Raw genomic sequence first — 18,746 nt, forward strand, 5'->3', positions numbered from 1 at the left:
CTAGGGAAGAAATGTGAGGCAGTTCAAGTATCTTTGCTTCTTTGCAGTCTCTTCCAACAGGAGCAGCTTGCAGTCAGAAGTACAAGTACAGGAACAAAGTGAATGATGCCTTGTGCCTTTAACACCTGTCTGGCTGGCACAAAATAAAAATCAAAGCCATTCTTAGTACAGAAATGAAATTATGATGAAAGCTTCACCTGCTGATTTTCTGTCTGACAGAATTGTTGTTGTTAACTTAATTACACAACCTCCACCAAAAGGTCCCAGGTCACAATATAAAATACAATATTGAAAACAGTTTAAAACAAATGACTTGTGTATGGCCTCTGGCTTATTTTGCACCCTATACTTCAGCACAGCACCTTATAGCCTTCTGAATACTGATTTTTATTTTGCCAAGGGGGGGATGATGAGAGGGAGAAACATGCTTGTTTTCTAGTATGTATCTATCTATAGATAGTGGAAAGTTCAGTAGATAGTGGGAAGTTAAAGAGGAACGCACAAAAGCAGGACTACAGCTCAACATCAAAAAGACTAAAGCAATGACAATAGAAGATTTATGCAACTTTAAAGTTGACAACGAGGACATATAACGTGTCAAGGATTATCAATACCTCGGAACAAATCAAATCAAACAATTTATTCGACCATGTGGTCAGTAAGACATATTGAAAGTTAAACGTAATAGTTATACATTGATAACAATTTTAGTAAAACCCGTGGAGTAAAGTTTTTTTTAAATACAAATCAGTTAAAATAATGCAGATAGATTGTATTTCATAGTATTATTCATCCTGTTAAAACATATATTCAGCTAGGAGAGCTTTTTAAAATATTGGATCTAAGTTTTTGAACAGCAGCACTATATTTTGCAACTTGAGTTGTTATAGTGGAAGATGTGTCATCTAGAAGATATTGCAACCAAAGGTATTCAGATTTTTGTTGAGATGCAGATAGAAGGGGAATAATCAGTTGATGCCTTAAAGAGTTATAAAAGGGGCAATAAAAAAGTACATGTATATTATTTTCAGGTACATCTTCCCCACAAGGACATACTCGATTTTTATATGGAGTTTTAGTGAACCTGCCCTCCATGACAGCCGAAGGTAAAACATCCAATCTAATCTGGGAGAAAGCTTTACGGTATTTGGGTATTTCTAATTTTAATAGATATGGCATTGGGGTAAAAAATGCGGAGTTGTGTCTTTGGTTTTTGATTAATAGCAAATGTTGTTGGTGATCAATATTTTTCAAGCGTTGGCGTATGTTACTTATTGCTGATTGAAATCCCATGGTGAAGATAAGTTGGGGTGAAAAGCCTATCGTTGTAAGTTTATTTACCATGAGATCCGCCCATAAGGATTTAAAATTATCGTTTAGAATATCTGGAGCAAAACCAGTGGGATTAAAGTTAAGCTTTAGCCAAACATTGATTCTTGAAAGCCATATTCTGGTTTCAATTGATTGTGCTCCAGCTTCCAATCTGAGAATATTGTTGGAAACACATGTTGGAATTGCCATTATCGATCTCAAGAAAGTGGTCTGAATCGTTTCAAACTCTTTAAAGTTGAGATTCTTATTTACCTGAGAGCCATAAATTAATTGTGCTATTATTTTAGCATTAAAAATTTTAATGGCCGGTAAAAAGGATTGTCCGCCAGTGGAGAAATAGAAAGCAAGTAATGCTTTCATCGTTCTCTTAGCATTGGAAATCATAAGTTTGTTATGCATGTGACAGTTACCTGACATTTGTATGACATATCCCAAGTATTTAAAGGAGTTGACTTGTTCGATTTCATTTCCTTGTATTTGCCAATGGTGTTTGGTTTTTTTCCTGGTGAAAGCTATTATTTTAGTCTTTTGGTAATTTATCGTCAGTGACTCCATCTGACAATAGGTTGCTAATTTAGCAAGAAGTCACTTCAGATCGATTGGGGTTCTTGATATTAGAGCAATGTTGTCTGCATATAGAAGGATGTTTCTCTGTTTCTTAGCTAATATGGGAGGGTGTGTAGCTGCTGTTGAAAGATTATGTACAATATCATTAATATATATATTAAACAATACTGGAGCTAACACACAACCCTGTTTGACCCCTTTAAATGTTGGAACAGGGTTGGTTAAATGTCCTTTAGTATTGCATCTTATTTGCATAAAAGTATTGTTATAGAGGCCCTGTATTAAGGTAATAAGGCGATTATCCATGCCTAAGTGGTTTAGCTTTGACCAGAGACGAGGGCGGGATATTGAATCAAATGCTGCCTTCAGGTCTATGAATGCTGCATAAAGGGTTCCTCCTTTTCTAGCTGCATATTTATCAATTAAGTGTTGGAGCACAAGTATATGATCAAATATTGATCTTTTCGGTCGAAACCCAGCTTGTTCATCCACTAAAATATCATTCTGTTCGATCCAATCATGTAATTTAATATGGAGATGGGCTGCATATAGTTTACTGATTATGTTAAGTAAGCTAATCGGTCTATAGTTAGATGGATCATTTACCGAACCTTTTTTATAGATAGGTACAATTGTAGCCAATCCATTAATGTAGAATCAATATATGTGAACAATGAAGCCAGAACGGGAGCCCACCAGTTTACATTCATTTTAAAAACCTCTGGGGGGATGTTGTCTGGTCCAGGGGCTTTGTTAGACCTCAGTTTAGAGATTAAATAAACTATTTCCTGTTTGGAAACTGGGGGCCACTTCTGTAAGGACTCATTTGCTGGATAAAGTGATGGATTTAGGTCAATTTGGTCCAAGTATAAATTGTAGAAATATGATTCCCAGACAGATGCTGGTATATTTATGGAATTGCGATTTTGAGATTTTGGCCAATAAGACGTAACTAAACGCCAAAAAATACTGGTGTTATTTTGATTAGCAGCTTCAAATAGTTTTTTCCAAGCATTATTTCTGTCTTGCTGTTTTTTATTCTTAATTAATAATTTATATTTTTCTTTATTTTACAGTATGCATGTAAATCTTCATGAGTCCCTGTGGCACTAGCTTTCTGGTAAGTATCTCTCATTTGACGGTTGACTGTTACGCATTCGCTGTCAAACCATATCTTAGATCTTAAGTGATGGTTAATGGGATAAGGGCGTGATGTGTTTATGATAGTCGTTTGTAATTTTGTCATAAGTAGTTGGAAAATACAAAGTGTATCAGTTGTAGAATTGGGTTCTAATAGTTCATCTTTAATTTTATTAATGGTCGGGGAAGTTAATAGGTTAGATATCTCATCACACAACCTTGGTAGCCATTTAACCCTAGTTGTACAGATTTCTATCTCATTACTAGCAAATGTTCTATTAGAGAAGTGGAAGTCCGTTACATTAGGGTTAAATTTAGTAATGGTTGGTAGATGATCACTTTCTCGACGGTTTTCGATGTAGAATTTGTTTATCAAGGAGGAGTAATCTATTGAGACAAAAACAAAATCAATTTGGGATGAACCATTGAATGAATAATAAGTAAGTTACCCTGGAGTATCTCCCTTGGTTCGACCATTTAGCAATATTAAATTAGCTTCTATACACATTTTCATTAATAACAGTCCTGCATAGTTTGTAACATTGTCCTTAGAGGAGCGAGGGGGTATCTTAATAATCTCAATTGAAAGCAGAGGTAATTGATGATATTTTTGGAATAGTGCTGCATCTGAGTTACCAATTCGGGCATTAAAATCCCCATGTAGAATCAGTTTTTTTTCCGGATTTTCAGTCGTTAACTTAGTAATAAAAGCTTCAAATAAAGAAATCCTTTTGGTGATTATATTATTACTACGTGTGGGGGATAAATATACATTAATTAGTATCAGTGAAGTTTTAGGAAATTTTAAAATAAGAGCAATGGCTAAGTCTTTAAAAGTCCCAGCAATTGTAGTTTCAACTTTTAAAGAAATTGAAATAAAAGTACAGATTCCTCCTTTGGGTCTGCCGCCCCTGTCACTAGGAGTTGCTTGGAGATGATAAGATGTAAAACCATCAAGGATTGGTTCACTCAAGGACCAGGTTTCCTGAAGTGATATTATATCATGAGAGGAGAGATAATCTATCGTGTCCTGATTAATAGAGTTATTATTCCATCCAGCAATATTCCATGAAATAAGTTTAGTTCTTTTGCTCTTGGGTTGTATTCCAGTCAATTAGATGAAAAATGAGTAGTTGGGAATTGGCGTGTCGTATTCCCTCCTTGCTTGTTTTCAATGACTTTGGAAGAGTGGAGTCGGGAAGTTGTGGAGTCCTTTAGAGATCTCGGTGTAAGTTTTAAGGTATTAGTTGATAGAGATAAGTTGGAAAGCTCATTATGTATTAGTTGTGATTCAGTCGAGTCTTGTGTTAAAGATGATTTATCCAATATGTTTAACGGTGTTAAGGTTTTCTGTGTTTCAAGTGGTGTAGTTAGCTTCTTTGTATTCTCCAAAGACTGTAGTAGATCTTTCAGTCTGTTAATAGTCTCAAGTTGTTCATTAGGGTTGAGGTCAGGATATAGGTCAAGAAGCAGCTGTTCTTCCGGAAGTTTCAATATTGGGTGTTGATTTTCTTGATCCATAAGGGAATTGGAGTCCTTCTCCTTTCGTCGAGAGTTTGTCATTGATTGTAAATGGCTAGATAAATTCGGATAAGACGGAGCAGTTTTAAGAAGACTTTGTGGTGTCGCGTAATTTTCGAAGTATCGTGTAACCCATAGGTGGCTGGAGGCAAGTATCTCTTAAAAAGTATAAAGAAGATATGCATTCCTTGTATCATGAAAGGTAATAATTGCTCTGGCTGTAACATAGTTATAAAAAAGGTATTGTACCGATGAGATTGAGTTTATATTAATGATGCCGGGGATTATTTCCTCAAGAAGTTCACACAGGTGGCATTTGCGTTCCCTCTGAGAAAGCCATCCCTTGGCTTTAGGGAAGTTCAGAAGTACTAACTTTCTTGGGTTTAGAACTAGTTCCCAGTATCGATTCTGAGTTTGGTTTGATGTCATTGTCTTATTATTTTTATGTTGGGTTTGGATATGGTGAAGTTCCTTATAAGGTTCATTATAAGTCAACTTTGATGTCTTCTGGGTTGTGATCTCTTGGAATGAGTTTTGGATTAGTGAAGCAGTGTTTGGCTCTCGAGGGAGTTCAAGTTCTCGTACTTCCTGGTAGAGCTCCTTTCCGGCAGTTCCTTTTTCTTTTTTCTTTTTCTTTTTGTTTTTCTTTTTCTTTTCCTTCTTTTTTGAAACTCGTCGTGGTGGATCTAGTAGTTTGTATAATTTCTTGAAGTTCATGTGGGACTTCCTTGTTAATTTGTAGTTTTTTGTGTTCTTGCTTTTTTTCTTTTGTTGGGTTATTTGAGAATTCATATTAGTCTTGTTCTTTAAAGACAGTTTCCAGTCTTTTGTCCTAGTTTGAGTAGCTTCCAATCTATTTATAAAATCAGCTTTTAGTGAGCTGTTTATAGAGTCAAAATTTAATGAGCTGGTTTGAGAATCTATTTTTTTAGTGAGCTCAATTAATGTTGTTAACAGAGGACTTAATTGGGTAACATAAGTAACAATTTGAGAGAAATATTGCGTAGATGCTGAGATCCATTTGGTCATTGTTGTGTTCGTCTCATTGTTATCATGTGTCGTGTGAGATTTAGGTCCTTCTTGAAATTTAGGCAGTTCAGGAATATCAGGTTCTCTTTGCTCATTATGTGAAACATCGTTAAGTTTGATAAGGTCATGAAAGTTGTAATCTGTATGTGAATTTGAGTTTGTTTTTGATGAAGATGGCTGTGATGCGTCCTTCCCTGGCTCTCCCTGTCAAGTTCCTACCTGCTCGTGGTTACTGCCTGTCTCTAGGCACCACCACGGACTCCACCAGTCCGGACCGCTCTCTCTTATGGTTTCTCTCCCCGCTCTAGCACAGATCTCAACAGATCCCCCTGCTAGGCAACCACCAGTAACGTCCCAATACTAGTATTCCCAGAGACTCTGAATACTGGTATGTTATTCTCTTCACCGCTGCCACCATTTGTTACAGTTCCCCTTCAGCCTTGGTCATTACCTTACCCTCCCTTCTGGTCTGTGAAACCCCAGCCAAGGATCAGGCCTTTGGTAAACCAAATTAAGTATTTATTACAGATAACAAAGCTAACAAGATTAACAAGATTTCTTCTTAAGGCACATAAGCATATGGTTTTACTCAATATTAATCCGAACTCCACCTCCCTGCTTCTCCACTCTCTCCTGTCAAACAACTCTCTAAACCCCACCAAGCAACCCACTCAGTTCTCTTCTTCCCCCCTGATTCCACTCTCACTCTTCCTTTTATATGTTCAGCCATTTTAAACACTCAGCTAATCATCTAGCATTCTACTGCCCATTCACTCCCCCTCCTCTTTCACTACTTACCGTATATCTTCTAAACAACCAACACTTACCATATATACATTAATATAGGAACATCACAATGGCAAAGATGGTGTTAAAGTTCTTATGCTTTTAATAGATTGTCATTCAGGTGTTACCTCACTGTAAGATGATTCAAGTGGGGGCATAGAGCTGGATGTAGATAAGTTGATTGGAAAGTCTGTCAGATATTGGTCCGAGAAAGGGATAAAGGAGTCATTTTGCTCAGCCCATTTTAGCTCTTCGGCTAAGTTAGGACAGGATGAGTCCTCCCACTTGGAGGCTAATATTTCTGTGTTGCTTAAAGAAATATCAAGGATGTTCCCATTCGTCCCACCTCTGGGGGAAGCATGTAAGTTTGATGTTAATATTTCATCACTTTCTTTCCTTCCCACTTTGCTGCTTTTTACTTTATAATACTGTGTAATCTCCATCTGCTTGTGATTGTGAGAAGTTTTTCAAAAATTAGTTGATAAAGCTTCCGGTGTGGGGGAGATACCCAGCATTTTGCAGGCATTTCTAGTGAGAACCATCACAGTTTAGTTTGAATTAGTATATTATTTTGTTGGCTTGATCACTGTAGAATGGATAAATTAAATTTAAATAGTCTCATAGATAAGCTTCATGTTTTTGCTTACTTACAGTTAGGAAATAAGCTCCAAGCATGGGGTCTGTTGTTTCTCGGTTGATTATAGAGCGTGCATAGTGCAGGGAGTAGCCAGAGAACAGGGAGTAATCAGCAGATAAAAGCAAACATCTGAAGCAGATAATAATACTGTGTAGACCTTGAAGTAATTAGGCAGTTTTAGGCATTAATAAGGAGTTTAGTTCAGTTATCTGGAGAGAGTTCGAATTAACGTCCTCCTAAGTCACCATCTTAGCAGCCCACCCCCTACCTCGGAACAGTCATTAACCAAAATGGAGACAATAGTCAAGAATCAGAAGAAGGCTAGGACTGGGGTGGGCAGCTGTGAGAGAACTAGAAGGTCCTCAAATGCAAAGATGTATCACTGAACACTCATTCAGACCATGGTATTTCCGATCTCTATGTAGGGATGTGAAAGCTGGACAGTGAAAAAAGCAGATAAAAGAAAAATCAACTCTTTTGAAATGTGGTGTTAGAGGAGAGCTTTGTGCATACCATGGACTGCGAAAAAGACAAATAATTGGGTGTTAGAAAGTTTTGGCAGCTGCAGCTATACCCTGGCAAACAGACCATGTGGGAGACTGGCGGCAGTGGCGGCAGCAGCAGTGTGGAGGCCGGATGGCAAATTTGGTGCCCATGGGAAGAAAGGGACAGAGCTTTGGTTGACCTGGGGGGCATAGGGAAGACCTTCAGTGACACATGGGGGAAGTGGGGAGAACTTTGGCAAACCATGGGGAAGGGTGAGAGCTTTGGTGACCCATGGGAAAGGGGATACATACAGCTTCAGCGATCTGTGAGGGAAAGGGGGGAGAGCTTTGGCAATTTGAGCAACAGATGGAAGGAAAGGGGGGACAGCTTTGGTGACTCACGGGAGTAAAGGAGACTTTGGCGAAGCAGATGGAAGGGTTTTTTGTCAATGGTTGGTGGGGTTGGAAAGCAAAGTGAGCAAGAGTGGAGCCCCTAGCTTTTTTAAAGTTTGTAAACTAAACTATGCATTTATGTTTGTTCAATTTATGAACAAAAATCATAAATTTTAAAATATAGATATAAATAGCTAGGTTTTAACAGATAGGAAATGTTGTATTATCTAAATGCAAGGCAAACTCTGGAATGTGAGGAGAAACTAGTTTGGAGATGAACTGTGGGCTAAATGTATCATTGTATCCATATGATCAGAAGTGAAAAGAGGCACTTCTGAAACATTATTTGTATTTGAAAAGAAAATATTCATATTCTGAATGAAAATGAATAGTGCTGAAAACGGTGTTTGCAATCATCTCTGTATAGTTACTGGAGGATTAGTCTAATTGAAACTTCCTTATTCCTACGTATTAATGAATCCTGAAAAGAAGTTATCAACGCCGCAGAGTAATTGCAAAAAAAATATGTAGCAACAATTGCTAAAGCAATGAGACAGGGGAGGGGACACTAATTAATATGTCTTCTTGTCCTAAGTAAAATGTGCAGCTTTTAGAGGCTTATACACGAACTTGCTCTGCCACCTGGCAGCCAATGTTATTTTTATTACACTAGCACAATTTCCTCTAAGCACCAATGCTCATTAAAGCCTGAGATACAGAAGTGTACTTCACTTCTGTTTGCTTAAAATATGCAGAGCAACATTTAGCAAAATTGCTCTAGGCCCATAAGGATAGAATACGCTGTTTTAAAAGAAAGGAAGAAAAAGAAAATTCGCAGCAAGTGTTAAAACGAAGCTGATTTCATGAATGAGACTTTACTGCTGATGCTGGTGGCAATAGGAAATCTGAACGAAAAATAGTGTTTTGCCTATTAGAAAATAATGCAGGAAGACCCTTTATCTTTTCAACATGCAGAGTTTTGTTTTTGTTTTTTGCATATTGCACTAATATTGTTTTGCTACTGCATTTGCCAGATGAAGAAGTGATGTCATCTGCTCCCAAAACATCTTGGTTAATTGAAAAAATTCTAAGTCATAACAGAGGAATGTGTGGCTAATCATACTTGCAGGGCCATTCATAAATGTCCATAATATGCTTCTTTAACATAGATTGCATCACAATATTCTATTATTTTTTCTATGGTTAACTTTAAGAAATCTCTTGGTACTGCTTCTTTTCAATATGCAGATAGATATTTTTGTCTGTTTGCTTGCTTTGCATTAATAATACAGTACTAAAATCAGCCTCATAATGTTAGAGATTATAGGAGTGTAAAATAATATCCTGCTATAGTTCAAAAAGTAGTAGTAAAGATCAAACTAGACGGGGATGCTATCCAACTAACTCATTTTTTTGCTTGCACAATGGAACTCCCCCAACCCCCATGTCCTCTCTTCACGTCTGGTCTGGAAGACTGAGGAAACCTCCAGAGCAGATTTAGGGGACCCACAGGGGAAGAGAGAGGGGAATGTTCCATTGCACAAGCATAAATCCTTGAGGTGACAGAATGAATTAGTTGGACACTGCCCATTGCATGGAATTGTGCTTCTTTCCCAATGAGTTTTTTTAAACAAACAAACAAACAAGCATGTAATTGCTATTTCACGTATATGTCAGGGATTCTTAACTCAAAAACATTAAATGTTCTCCAATGTTTTAGTTTTTTGGAGGGATTTATTGTTTTATTTGCTATTGCAGTTGTTCAGTTTCATTGTTTGTAATCTATCTATCTACTGTATTATTTTTGTAAGCCACTTAGAGACTGTCTTAGTATCAAATGGTATATAATAAGAAAAATAAATAAATAAAACACCTCCTTTTATCAGTTAATCTTATTTTGCCACGCCTTCCCTTTTTAATAAACTGTTTAATAAACATTAAAAGTGTTCCCTTTTTTTGGGAGGGGAGAGGATGTTGGCTGCCTCCTGCAATGTGCTTTGACATGCTCTCTTTCAAGTGCTACAGCTGGCAACACATCAGTGTCAGCACATATGCAGCCATAGAGCTTACTGCAGGCATCCCAGGGTCCTCTGAGGATGCTAGTGAAGCACTTCCCTGGCAGTGAAGTAGCACTTAAGGCACTTCCTCTTAGCTGGCATTTTGCCAACTTTAGGATTGTGGCCTTAATATTAAAACTTAATATTAAAAAATGTGTTCCAGAATTTCTGAATTTTAAGTTGAAAAGTGAATTCTGCTTTTTGTACAATAAAGTGGTGCCCAAGAATACAGAAGCTGGTCATTCCTGGCTTGTAGTATACAAGTGAATGAAATGGCTCTCCCAAACTGATGGACTTTATCCTAATTAAAATCTGCAAAGATGTTAGATATCAATAAACATACAATCTGTGGCTCTGACTCACACACTTTAGGATGCACACCATAATGTGGTGAGGGGGTTTGAGAGTGTTGAAGAAGCTGAGAGCAATGCCGTCAGGAGTCTAGACCAAGAGGCAAGACTGCTAGCAGGGGCACCAAAGGTGGAAGGGTCAAAGCTGAGATACCAAACTGAGATGCATCCAAACACAGAGGAAGGCAATGGTAAACCACCTCTGAACACCTCTTACCACGAAAACCCTATGAGCAGAGTATCCAAAATGCAACACAGGATAGTTGGAAGATGAGACCCCCAGGTCAGAAGGCACTCACCGAGCTACTGGGGAAAACAAAGGACAAGTACGAGTAGCGCTGTGACTAAGGACACAGCTGGGTCAAAGCCGAGAGGAAGACCAGAGGCTGATGCGCACAGATGCGAAAGGAAAGTCTGGAGTTGTACGACACATACAATAGGAACATGGAATGTGAAAAGCATGAACCCGAAAAGTAAAAATTGTCAAGCAAGAAATGGAACATATCAACATTACAACACTTGGTGTGAGTGAATGAAAATGGACAGGAATGGGACATTTTCAATCAGGCAACTACAAAATATTTTACGCAGGAAATGAAAAATTAAGAAGAAACTGTGTTGCTTTAATAGTGAGAAGTGATGTAGCAAAAGCAATTAGGAGCTACAACGCAAGGTCTAAGCAAGTGATATCAATGAGATTAAACGGGAAACCTATGAACACAACCATCATCCAAGTCTATGTTCCAACAGCAAACGCAGAAGAAGAGGAATTGGAGAGATTTTATGCAGAAGTACAGGAGGAAATTGATCACACACCAAAACAAGATATGATGATAATCATGAAGCACTGGAATGCAAAAGTAGGGAATGGAGAAGAACTAGGAATTGTGGGGAGATGGGACTTAAGATACAGAAATGAAGCAGGAGAAAGACTTATTGAACTCTGTGAAGTCAATAATTTGTTTCTCGTGAACACATTTTTTGAGCAGCCGAAAAGACGACTGTATACATGGACATCACCAAATAGTAAATATAGGAATCAAATCAATTATATAATTGGTAACAGAAGATGAAGTTCCATACTTTCTGCAAAAACAAGACCAGGAGCAGAGTGCGGTACGGATCATGAACTGGTCGTATCGCTAAAGAAGAACAAAGCAATCATAATGCCAAAATGCAATTTAAATAACATCCCAGAAGAATATAAAGATCAAATCAGGAACAGATTTCAGGCTTTAAACATAGTTGGCAGAGAACCAGAAGAACTATGGAGTGAAGTCAGAGACATTATCAGGGAAGAATGCAAAAAGACAATACCTCCAGTTATTTATTTATTATTTTAAAATATTTCTATCCCACCCTTCTACCCTGTAATAGAGCACTCAGTAATATCACAAAAACATTAAAATAAATTAAAATACATAAAATACAATTAACATACATAAAATACCGTACACACACACACACACACACACACACACACACACACACACACACACAGAGGGAGTGGTACTAAAAGGGACTACAAAGGTAAAAAGAAAAACAATGGATGACTGACAAAACTCTTAAAATGAGTAAAGAAAAAAGGAAAGCGAAAACAAAAGGAGATAGAAACATGGTCAGAACTCTAAATGCAACAATACAGTGACTAGTACGTAGGGACAAAGAAAACTATTACAGTAGTTATTGTATAGAAATAGAATAGGACAACAAAAAGGGAAGAGCAAGAGCCCTATTCCAAAAGATTAGAGAAATAAAAGGGAAATTTAAACCAAGAGTAGGGATGTTGAATAAATCAACAGGGGAACACACTGACTGACTGAGATGAAATAAAAGGAAGATGGAAGCAATACACTGAAGAACTCTATAAAAGAGATGCCAGGATGACAGATTCATTCATGGAGGAACTGTATGATGAAGAACCAGAAATTTTAGAATGTGAGGTGACAGCTGCTCTTAAAATACTTGGAAGAAACAAATCACCAGGCACAGATGGCATAGCGATAGAGTTGCTACAAGCTACTGAGACTGAATCTGTCCAAATTTTGACAAAAATTTGTCAAGAAATATAGAAAACGACACAATGGCCCACAGACTGGAAGCGTTCAATATGCATCCCAATTCCAAAGAAAGGGGATCCCAGGGAATGCAGTAATTATTGAACTACTGCCTTAATATCTCATGCAAGTAAAGTAATGTTCAAGATTCTGCAACAAAGGCTCTTACCATATATGGGGTGAGAAATGCCAGCTGGATTTAGAAAGGGAAGAGGCACCAGATATATCGCAAACATACATTGGATAATGGAACAGACCAAGGAATTTCAGAAGAAAATCACCCTGTGCTTTATAGGTTACAGCAAAGCCTTTGACTGTGTATACCATGAAAAACTATGGAATGCTTTAAAGGAAATGGAGGTGCCACAGCATCTGATTGTCCTGATGTGCAATCTATACACTGGACAAGAGGCTACTGTAAGGACAGAATATGGAGAAACTGATTGGTTCCCCATCAGAAAGGGTGTGAGACAGGACTGTATTTTATCACCCTATTTATTTAATCTATACGCAGAACATATCATACAGAAAGCAGGATTGGACCAAGATGGAGGTGTGAAAATTGGAGGGAGAAATATCAATAATTCAAGATATGCAGACAATACCATACTACTAGCAGAAACCAGTAATGATTTGAAACAAATGCTGATGGGAGTGACAGAGGAAGCACAAAGCAGGACTTCAGCTGAATGTCAAGAAGACTAAAGTAATGGCAACAGAAGATTTATGTAACTTTAAAGTTGACAATGAGGACATTGAACTTGTCAAGGATTATCAATACCTCGGTACAGTCATTAACCAAAATGGAGACAATGGTCAAGAAATCAGAAGAAGGCTAGGACTAGGGAGCGCAGCTATGAAAGAACTTGAAAAGGTCTTCAAATGCAAAGATGTATCACTGAAAACTAAAGTCAGGGTCATTCAGACCATGGTATTTCCAATCTCTATGTATGGATGTGAAAGTTGGACAGTGAAAAAAGTGGATAAGAGAAAAATCAAATAATTGGGTGTCGGAACAAATTAAACCAGAACTGTCACTAGAAGCTAAAATGATGAAAGTGGGGTTATCATACTTTGGACACCTAATGAGAAGACATGATTCACCAGAAAAGACAATAATGCTGGGAAAAACAGAAGGGAGTAGAAAAAGTGGATGACCAAACAAGAGATGGCTTGATTCCATAAAGGAAGCCACAGACCTGAACTTACAAGATCTGAACAAGGTGGTTCATGATAGATGCTACTGGAGGTCACTGATTCATAGGGTCACCATAAGTCATAATCAACTTGAAGGCACATAACAACAACAAGGAAAGCAACCAAGTCTTAGCATTATCTTCTGACTTTTAAGTTAATTGCAAACTCTTAAAGAAATGGCATTTTTGTTCAACAATTGAGCTTTTTCATTCTCCAAGCAATTATTATAGAAAGAGATTATCCGCTCTATGGAAGCTGAAAAGGTTTTAAATGTCAATACAATCTGGCAAATAAGTATAAAAAAAATACTGTCAAAACAATGACATCTGGTCATATCTTAAAGCAAAAAGAAATAGTGATAAACATTTTCTAAAAATTCAAATATCTAAAATACTGATGTCATTCTGCAACGTAAATTAACATTTTGGTAAAGGATGGTTGCAATTTATGCAGAGCACGAGAAACTCTACAGTAATTGCTTTGAAAAGAAAACACAAATAGGATTTGATTGCTAATTTTATTTTATTTTCACATAGCAACATTTCAATAAGACAGTTTAAAACACTGGAGCTAATGCCATCCCCAATAGAGGCTTGCAAAAAATGTCTTTGAGAACAAACAGAAGCACATTTATGGATGCAATCCAAAAACCACTGATTCTTTGCACCCTTCATTCATTCAATAAGTGGAACTAAGGGCTTGTTTATAGTTTACATTTCATGTCTATAATAAATGGAACTTCTTACTTCCCCTCTCCATAATTAACAGCTGTCTATATAGAGCAAATCACACATTCTATAGTTTAGAACCCAAACTTATTGTGGAGGAATCTATAGCAGATAGCATTACAATGTGATCAATTAATATAAATAAATGAGATTTTAAAGAAGATATTCTGAGAAGCATAAGAGGAAATATTGTTGTCGTAGCAGAACATGTGATACATTGCAAATGTCTAGATCCTGGGCCAGTTCCCTTCTGTTGATACAAACTGGAGGATCTCTAGATGACCTGTTTATTAAACATTCATCTTGATTTGTTTCCCTTTTAGTTGGAGGTTATGCAATGTCTGCTGATTACTGAGCATTCATTCTGATTTGCTTCCGCTGAGATTATAAAACATCATGTTAAGCAATCCCACACTTTCCAGTGCATTTTCCTATCACTTTCCTTACCACAAAAGTGAGTTTGTTGTGCAAGAGTGCAAAATCCACTTTAATTGCCAGTACATGACAGAATCCTACCTGCAAGATAGTGAGAGCCTGGAAGCAACCAAGTCTGCATTTATACAGTCTCCATTGTTGTACTTTACCTGATACCATGAACCCAAAGCCACCTTGCTGGGAAGAAGGGAAGAAAAGTCACACGCTCAGTTGTGAAGTACTGGGAACACATGTGAGGTGGTTGCTAGTCTGCCACAAAGTATTTCTTATCTTCTTACCAGGACTAGCTCCAGCTTTAGGAAGCCATCAGCAAAACATTCTTTGTGAGCCTCCAGTCTTGGCTGACTTCCCCTCCCCCTGACTCCTGACAGGGTATAACTTTGCAGCAGTGGGCAGCTACAAACTCCCACTTAAAATCTACCATGGTTCCCAGAGCACTCATCATAGCATCACTCTTGGTCATTGTGGGAAATTTAAATGGTGGTCATTTAAGGTGGCCTTTTAATCCCTCATAAATGCCCCAGAGTGATGCTATATCAGGTGCTCTGGAGTACTGCGAGATATTTAAAATAGAGACATGTAGCCTGTCACTATCTAAGAGGATCAGGGCAGGCATCAGTGCTAGTGGGCCCCCAAGGGGATGGATGCTGGTGCTGAGCCTGCCTTTCACAAACACTTGTACACACTAGGCATGTGCAATGATAGGGATATTACTGAGGTGGTCATTATCATTATTGAAGCTAAATCTCTGTTTGTATCAGAGACCTTACAGATTAGTGGGAGGCATGGAAGACGATTAAGTCTAAAAGAAGTAGTGGATACTTTCCCCCATTACTAGTGCTGGACCAAGTGAATCATCAGTGCTGTCTTTGACTTTGTCTGGCATTGAAAATATGACAATGTTGGTGCTAGGTGAGCATCCCAGGGTTGAACTCTGAAGATTAGGAACAGCATATTAGAGTAGCATTTCATTTATTTCATTGTTAGATGATGGTTAGATGGAGAAAGGATGGGCTTCTCTGATAATGGGATCTGATAATTTCTATGTGTAATGTTTCATGGGATTACAGTTACCCTTGTATCACCAAAAACTAATTCCACAGATAGTGTTTCAGGTAGGTTAAGAGAAATATTCAATAGGCACTATTCAGATAGACACATTCCATTTCCTGAGGTTTTAAATTGCAAATAGCTACATTAAATTATTGCATAGACCAGAGTTCTGAATTTCAGTACATCCTAGGGTGGCATATAACAATTTCATGAAGTTTCGTCTAACTGCACTGCGAATGGTATCTGCCTGGCCTTCCTCACAAACCAACAAAATACCATATTAAAAGAGTTCCCCTTCAATTCATAAGCATGTTAGTGTTTTTTTTCCAGCTAAAAATAAATCTACTAACACAAGAGCTGTACCAAGTGGACTTCGCATACACCTCTTAAAGAAAACACATGTTAGCACTTAATAATCAAATTGGTAGCAAAGATGAAGCTTCTAGCAGATTTGTCATCCTGCTATATCACTTCTGCAACAGTAAGAAATGTCCTTATACTTTTGATGCCAGAGGCTCTCATTGGGAGAGCAGCAGTTCATGGGAACAATCCCATTGTATATAATAAGATTACTTATGTGAGAAATTGCTTATGTAGCCTTATACTTATGAATGTGTTTCTAACTTCCAATATAAGAGCATAGATGAAGGAAGAATATTTCAGTGTTGCATTACAATTCATGATCTGATCATTTGTCTTCATTTCTTTTTAATATGAAGGAAAGAGCACCTGTGTTTGTTTATTGGCTGATGCCTTTCATGTTTACGTTTTTCTTTATTTAGTCAATTAAGAAACTGGTGATCAATATTCACATGCTGAATCCGCATTCTGAAAATTAATTACTGAAAGAATCTTCTTCTCCTGGCGTAATTGGATTTAATTGGAGGGGGGCAGGGTAAGATGATGGAAAGAGTACATAGCATAAGCATCCACCATGAAAACATCTTGTGTTTATTTCTTTTTTATTTTATATATTCTATTTATATGCCATCTTTCTTCTATCATAGAACTTCTACCATGGAAGGCAGTGTATATAGGATTAACTGGTGGTTTCCCACCCAGCCAGCCACTTCCCAGTCCTAGATGTATCATGGGCTTTCAGATTATGCCCATTGGATTGGATTCAGCGAAAAGCTTCTGGAAGGGGTCTGGCAGAAGTTGCCTTCCCCTCCCTGGTGGTTTCCCAGTCCTCAAAAAAGTCTATCCTGGGGGTTCAAGGAACCCTGCTGAATGGGATGGGTTGTGACACAGGGGGCTGAGAGAGAAGGGAGTATCCCTGAAAATTAGGTGGAGGCAACATCTGAGAGAAACTTCCAGGGGCAGCCCACCAATATTAGACCAATGTGCTCAAGTGGTTTGTAGACTGGACTTAGAATGGAGAGATTGGGTTAAAATTCCTAATAGGTCACAGCGCTCACTGAGTGACCATGTACAATCTCAAGCTTTCAGCCTAACTTACTTTAAAGGGTTGGTCTGAAGGCACAGGAGGCCACAATCTGCTGAAGCTAAGCAGGTCTGAGTTTGATCACCTGGGAACAATATGTACACCACCATGGAAGAAAGATGTGGCACAAACAACAAAAATAAAAGCAATAACTATGATGCAATACAAATGACAAAAGCAATTAAGAATCCCTATAACCAAAATCTCAGCTCACATACATCAGAATTTAGGGGAAGGGTCAGAGCTCAGTTCTAGAGCATATGCTTTGAATAAAGAAGGCCCAGGATTCAGACCCCAGCACCTCTAGCTACAAGGGTCTTGGGTAACAAATACCATTGCTATTGAGTTGCTGCCTGATGGACAGTACTAGGCAAGATGGACCACTGGTCAATAAGGCAACACCAGGCATCCATATGCTTGCTATTTTGAACAGTGTTTCCTTACCTGTCATCCATCTATCTGTCTATCCATCTATCTGTCTATCTATCTATCCATCTGTCCATCTGTCCGTCTGTCTGTCTATCTGTCTATCTGTCTGTCTGTCTATCCGTCTGTCTGTTCTATAAGAACAGCTGTATCAATCAGTGTTCATTATAGCAGAGCGTGGCACGTAGGTTACAGCATTTTACGTGCTCAAATACATGCATAATATCTCTGGTTTCTCACACCCCAATTTTCAGCCTGAACTTCTGAAGCTATTGTCAATTTCACTTTTAAAGTGAAGGGGCTCCTCTGGACTGCTGCTCTTTGTAGCCTTGGATGAAGTTATATGGGCTTGTTCAATGTGATTCACATCCAGTAGTTCCCCCCCCTCTGGACAGCACATGCAAGAGTTTGCATCCTGCTGCCATTCCCCACCACCACCCTCAACCCAACCAACTTGCAAAGAATTTGTGAATTCAGCTTTGTCCTCACCCATGGAAAACAATATCAGTGTCAGAAATAAAGCCTGACGGATCCTAAATTCAGCAAAAATATTTGTCCCTTGATTTTGCTGGATGCATAACTAACCCAGTTCTCAGCACCTTCTATAATGGCAAGCAATCACCAAGGTTACTCCTCCATATATACAAATAACACAATAAGTCAACACCCTACACATAATGACATGTGATTGCTGCAAGGCAAGGCAATCCCTCACACATACCAAAATGCAAAATCCCCAACCAATCTGAGGTTGGAAAAAATTCCTTCCTGGCCATAGAGGTGTGGAAGTTAGGGTCTAAGTATGCATTAGGACAGATCCACTTTCAGCCCAATCCTATGCATGCTTACTCAAAACTGAGCTTAATGGGATTTACTCCCACGCAAGGATTATAGGACTACAGCCTGAATTTCCTTATGAAGAAAGTGGGTTTAAGATTAAAGTGAAGAACTTCTTCCAGAATAGGCAACAATGATTAAAATGTAAGATTCTCACCTGCTGATGTTGGCTCTTCTTCCTCTAGTACTGTGAACAGAAAAAAGGAAAGGAAAGTTATAAATGCACTGAAGAAACTCAAAATATCTGAATGAATACGACCTTATTTAGAAAT

At 38.1% G+C, this 18,746-nt stretch overlaps 1 protein-coding gene across 1 annotated transcript in view; it reads right to left on the reverse strand.

Moving 5' to 3' along the window:
- The window catches only part of EDIL3 (EGF like repeats and discoidin domains 3), a 421,662-nt gene that overhangs the window by 204,222 nt on the left and 198,694 nt on the right, over positions 1-18,746 (reverse strand). Inside the window, exon 3 of the mRNA XM_061622006.1 lies at positions 18,632-18,661. Within this exon, the coding sequence (XP_061477990.1) occupies positions 18,632-18,661 (30 nt within the window). The remainder of the gene's footprint in view (positions 1-18,631; positions 18,662-18,746) is intronic.

This window comes from Rhineura floridana, chromosome 1 (assembly GCF_030035675.1).
Source record: "Rhineura floridana isolate rRhiFlo1 chromosome 1, rRhiFlo1.hap2, whole genome shotgun sequence".
NCBI classification, from domain to species: Eukaryota; Metazoa; Chordata; class Lepidosauria; order Squamata; family Rhineuridae; genus Rhineura; species Rhineura floridana.